The 6161-nt window shown below is 33.7% G+C and overlaps 1 protein-coding gene across 1 annotated transcript; it reads left to right on the top strand.

Moving 5' to 3' along the window:
* Positions 1–264: 264 nt before the first annotated feature.
* LOC107776103 (cellulose synthase-like protein E6) lies at positions 265–5074 on the top strand. The gene is made up of 8 exons (XM_016595926.2): positions 265–920; positions 1952–2270; positions 2573–2713; positions 2799–2930; positions 3104–3316; positions 3453–3677; positions 3915–4262; positions 4410–5074. The coding sequence occupies exons 1-8, from the start codon at positions 625–627 to the stop codon at positions 4944–4946; spliced, it is 2211 nt and encodes a 736-aa protein (XP_016451412.2). The 5' UTR covers positions 265–624; the 3' UTR covers positions 4947–5074.
* Positions 5075–6161: the final 1087 nt, after the last annotated feature.

Genomic DNA, 6161 nt, shown 5'->3' with positions numbered 1-6161 from the left:
GTGGCGCTATATATAAAAATGTAACTTTTTTTAACCACCTATTTGTGTGTTTGAGTAAAAAAAAACCACATTTTGGTTCCGACTATATTCTCATATTTTCCACTCTCTTTTGAATCAATTTTTAAATTGGTACGCTATGGTACACTGATATCTGATAGTGACACACATAAATTACATAGCCGTCCTGTTTATTTTAATATATATGGTCCCCCTATGTTTATATATGCAATAAACTGCCGCACCTAGCAAAGTACAAACTTTGATATCCAGCATTTTAACAGTAGCCGCCCAAGTCAATCTTATCTCAATTAGTTGATTTCTTTCTATATTATAATATGCTGTTTGTTTCGATATATTTCTTACTCGAATACGTTTCTCGACAAATATTTTTTTAAATCTTGAATTATTAGCTATTATAAATTATACGTAATACTTTTTATATAGTTTTTAAATATATATATTTTATTTTAAATAAGATCAAAATTCTATGTCTGAATTTATATAAAAATTATTAAGTTGATACCCTACTCCGAACTACGTCACATCAAGTAAACTAACAACGGAACTATAATAAAGTCCATAGCTTTGTTGCTCTGTTTGTGCATCTGGCAGCTAGAGAGAGAGATGGGGAAAGATGGAAGTAGAAGAGAAGAAACTAATTTGAATCTTTCATTATTTGAGTCAAAGGCAGCTAGAGGAAGAAATATTTACAAGTTATTTGCTTCAACAGTGTTTGTGGGTATTTGCTTGATATGGATATACAGATTGATTAATATGCCAAGAAGAGGTGAATCTGGGAGATGGGCATGGATAGGAATGTTCTTATCTGAGCTTGTCTTTGGTTTCTACTGGATTATCACTCAGTCTGCTCGTTTGGATGTTATATATCGTTTTCCTTTCAAGAACAGACTCTCCCTCAGGTTCGCTCTCTTATCATTCCACACAGAGCGCATATTTTTTTCTCGTTATTCTGATTTTGATTTTCGTATAATGTATTTTGGGTCGCGCTTTATAGTATTTTCACTATTAAAAAAAATTTGATCCCGCACAGAATTGTTCATGGAACTACTATCGAGATTCTGCGGACTTGTAATCGAATAAAATAAAATATAAAAGGGCGAAATGATTTCCCTTTTAGTTGATTTTATTCAATGATTGACCAAAATATTACTCCATTCATCTCAAATTAAATGGCATACTTTCATTGTTAGTCTGTTTTCAAAAAAAAATGACACATTTTTATATTTAGAAATAATTTAATTTTAAATTTTTATTTTACTCATTTTACCCTTAATGAAAAGTTTTTATTGTCATACAAATATTATGGCCCATAAAACTTTTGCCCCTTAAGCTTTTAAGACCATATGTTTCAAAAGTCTTCTTCTTTTTTTTTTTATTAAACTTTATATCAAGTCAAACTAAATTATCTAAATTGAAATGGAAAAAGTAATAATTAATAAATAAATTATTATTTTTATTACTCCCTTCGTTTCAATTTATATGAACTCATTTCCTCTTTAGTCCGTGCGAAAAAGAATGATCTCTTTTCATATTTGGAAACAATTTACCTTTATGCAATGACTTATAGCCACACAAAATATATGTGCCTCATTTTATACCACAAATTCAAAAGTTTTTTTCTTATTTCTTAAACTTCTTGCTCAGTCAAATTTGCTCACATAAATTAAAACGGCTGGAGTAATAAATTGCATGAACTTTGATCAATTAAATAATGATATTTCTATACATATGGAATTATTCGGCCTAATCAATTTGTCTATTTAGATTATCTTTATATATATATATATATACCAAATTTATATATCAATTATAAAAATTATAAAAAAAATTATAATTTGAAATCCATAATTCTAAAGTATCATGAATTTAGTGATAAGAGTTGAATCCATTGAAGTTTAAATTTTGAATTAATCTTGTTTTCAATTTGTAGATACGAGGAGAAGTTGCCAGGTGTGGACATATTCGTTTGCACAGCAGATCCTATAATGGAGCCTCCAACACTGGTGATTAATACAATATTGTCAGTGATGTCATATAATTATCCTCCACAAAAGTTAAGTGTTTACCTTTCAGATGATGGGGGTTCAGAATATACGTTTTATGCTCTCCTTGAGGTCTCTCAATTCTCAAAATATTGGATTCCTTTCTGCAAGAAATTCAATGTGGAGCCCAGGTCTCCTGCTGCCTATTTTAAAGACTCATGCAGTTTAGACGATAAAGTTTTTGCTCAAGAATGGTTCAATACCAAGGTGAGAACTTGCCTTTTTTTCTCAAAATTGAAAATACTTGTCGAGGTGGCAAATAGGTGAGTTGAGTTAAACATGGGCGGATTAAAACAAGTCAAACTAATAGAATTGATCGGATATGTCAAATAACGGGTCATATATAATCCAATCCTCCAACTCCATGGGTCAGGTCAACAAACAGGTCATAACTCAGTTAATTTAAATTTGGACAAGTTGGGCGGGCTACTAAAATATTTGTTGAATTTTCTACCTCTACGGACCCTTAATTAACACTAAATCATGTGTTCCTTACAAACTTTCTTCAGAAATTATATGAAGAGATGAAAACCAGGATTGAGGCCGCGATAAAAAGTGGAAGCATCCCCAGTGAAATTAAGGCTCAGCACAAAGGGTTCTCGGAATGGAACTCAAAAGTCACAAAGCATGATCATCACTCAATTGTTCAGGTAATATATTCTCTTGTTACTAGCATTTATTAAGGTCAAAAAAGAAAAGAACAAAGAATAAAAGATCTACTTTGTGTCCTTTCAGATTCTAATAGATGGAAGGAACCATGACATGGCTGACGTGGATGGAAATCCACTGCCAACACTTGTCTATATGTCACGAGAGAAAAAGCCAAAGTGGCCTCATAACTTCAAGGCCGGATCAATGAACTCATTGGTAAATAAAACAATGATAATTTCTGCTTATACAACTTCAATTCATTTTCGTTTTTTAAGGATTTAAGTTATATATACTAATAGTATAACCCTCCCCAGACCCCACTTATGAGATTATACTGGGTCGTTGTTGTTGTTGTTGTTGTATACTAATAGTATAAAAACATTTTATAGATACGAGTTTCGTCACAAATAAGCAATGCGCCCATCATCCTTAACTTGGACTGCGACATGTACTCAAACGATCCAGATGCAATAAGAGAATCACTGTGCTTCTTCATGGACGAAAAGGAAGGGCACGAGATAGCCTACGTTCAGTATCCTCAGCGTTATAATAATGCAACCAAAAATGACATTTATGGAAATGTGGCTCGAGTGACTCATGAGGTAATCTGTAGAAATGATCACGCTTTGAAAACCATTTTTCAATTCTATTGCTGTATGGAAATGAAGTAAGTACTATTTTATTAACATTCAAAGACATGTTGATGAATTTAAAAACTTGGAATCTCCACAAATGTAGATTGAACTAGCTGGATTAGGAGGTTATGGAGCAGCTTTGTATTGTGGCACAGGGTGTTTTCACAGAAGGGAAAGTCTCTGTGGCAGAAAAGTCTCTGAGGACTATAGTGTTGAATGGAATAATAAGGGAGAAAAATGCACCTATAAAACTGTGGAAGAACTAGAGGAAGCATCAAAAGTTGTTGCAAACTGTAGCTATGAAGAGGGGACTCAATGGGGAAAACAGGTACTAATTTCTTCATCCTCGCGTATGCATTTTCTAGAACAGATACCACCCGCTGGGACAATATAGTGGTAAAAGTTTCTCCTCCCTTAATCAAATGTTTCGAGTCCGAATTTGAGAATGAAGTCATCTTTGGTAGGAGTGCTAGTACCCCATAGTGAACTTTCAACAGTGTCAGCCCATAAGCATATTCTAGCAAAAGATGATAACATATGTTTGATTTATGCAATTTGTTTTCAGATGGGGCTGATGTATGGGTGTCCTGTGGAAGATATAATCACAGGATTAACAATCCAATGCAGAGGATGGAAATCAGTGTACTATAATCCCAGTAAACCTGCCTTTTTGGGTGTAGCTCCAACAATCTTAGACGTTGCTCTTGTTCAGCATAAGAGGTGGTCAGAAGGCTTGTTCCAAATTTTCATATCCAAATACTGCCCCTTCATATATGGCCATGGAAAAATCAAATTGGCTGCCCAAATGGGATATTGTATTTACCTTCTCTGGGCTCCTGTTTCTGTTCCTACGCTGTTTTATGTGTTGGTTCCTTCTCTATGTCTGCTTCATGGCGTCTCTCTATTCCCAGAGGTAATCGGTTTTACTATTTAATTATGTCTTCAACTTGTCTATTCACGTGAGAGCCTGATTCTTTATCACCTGCCAATCACATCTGTCTGCTCAGATATAATATTTTTATTTACTTAATTATGTCTTCTGACACATGTTATGTCGCAGGTGTCAAGCCTATGGTTCTTGCCTTTTGCATATGTGCTTTTCACCTTGAAGTTTGTGTATTCCTTGGCTGAAGCCATGAGCTGCGGTGATACACCCAAGTCATGGTGGAACTTGCAAAGAATGTGGATGATTCGACGGACAACTGCGTACTTCTTCGCATTCATAGATTCAGTGATTAAGCAATTAGGCCTCTCTCAGACAGCATTTGCGCTCACAACAAAGGTAGTAGACGACGATGTCCGGAGAAGATACGAGCAAGAGATCATGGAGTTTGGCAGTTGTTCTGCCATGTTCACTATCACAGCAACACTTGCATTGGTTAACCTGATTAGTTTCATTTGGGGAATCAAGAAACTTGCATTAGATGGAGTGGTAAATACTGTGCCACAAGTTATTCTATGTGGATTAATAGTTCTAGTGAATGTCCCAGTGTATGAAGCACTGTTTTTCCGCAGCGACAAGGGAAGCTTCTCGTCCTCTGTTTTGGTACGATCTGTCGTCCTAGTATCAATAGCATATCTGCTACCTATTTTTTAGATTAGTAGACTTAGGATACGTGCTTTATGGTGTGCTCGTACAAATATGTACAAAAATTTAAATGATGTTATTACTATTTAACAATATATTTAAGTTATTAAATAATAAAAAAATGTAAGTTTCCAAAATAATTGATTACTGACCATGTAAAGTTTAAAAATGAAAAATGTTGATTTACTAATATTTATAACAAATAATTTAATATATTATACTCTCTCCATTTCAATTTATGTGGCACTATATATTCATTTCTTGAGAGTCAGTCTAGTGAATATGTTTTAGGAAATCGAGTTATAATCAAGTGGCACATACAATTAGTGAGTTGGAGTGTGTTTGCTTTACAAGTTAGAGTAACTTGTAATCAAATAGTCGTAGTAGGAGTACTGGAGAGTATTGAATTACAGTCTTGTAATTGATACATTTTTGGCTCATTGTTCTAGTGGAGTTGAAGTTGAAAATCCTACATAGTATATTTTCTGCACCTTTTGAGCTGAGTGATTTTTCATGTAAAATTTTTTGTGTTTACTTTACTGTTTATTTACTTCACATTTAAGGAATACAGTAAAGAATCAAGTTCTTTAATAATTTATGCAGGCACTCAAACTAACAGTTATCCACATCTACTATTTAAAAGATTTTCTCCACACGAAAGATTAACTATCTCATAGATTACATTGAAAATAAAAGAAAATTTGAGCAGCAAGCTCAAGGGCAGCTGCGGCCCGTTTAGGACCATGCTGGGCTAACATCTGGAGGCCCTTTCAAATGAAGGTCTAGACTAGTCAATTAAAAGGGAGAAATTCAAAAATAAGCCATATTTACAAGTGGTCATTCAAAAATAGCCACAATTTCAAAAGTAATCGAAATTTAGCCACTTTTCATGTAAAGATAAATCTGAACGAAAACACTGTTCAAAATCCGGAAAAATACTCCAGCATAATATACTGGAGTTCCAGTATAATATACCAGTCAAGCATAATATACTGGAACTTCTAGTACAATATACTGAAGTTCCAATATAATATATCAGTCTAGCATAATATGCTGGTGAAAGTACGGGAGGGGGGGATGAATTGTTTATTTTTAAAATTAATCGCTACCAGTTGACTAGTTTTCTAATTAGTCGACGAGATATAATAATTGATAACAACAATGACAGATTTTAAGATATAGAAATTAAATGCAAGAATTAAAGACACCAAAATTTTTATACCG

The sequence above is a fragment of the Nicotiana tabacum genome, chromosome 8 (genome assembly GCF_000715075.1).
Source record: "Nicotiana tabacum cultivar K326 chromosome 8, ASM71507v2, whole genome shotgun sequence".
Taxonomy (NCBI): Eukaryota; Viridiplantae; Streptophyta; class Magnoliopsida; order Solanales; family Solanaceae; genus Nicotiana; species Nicotiana tabacum.
This window is presented reverse-complemented; position numbering and strand designations above follow the sequence as displayed.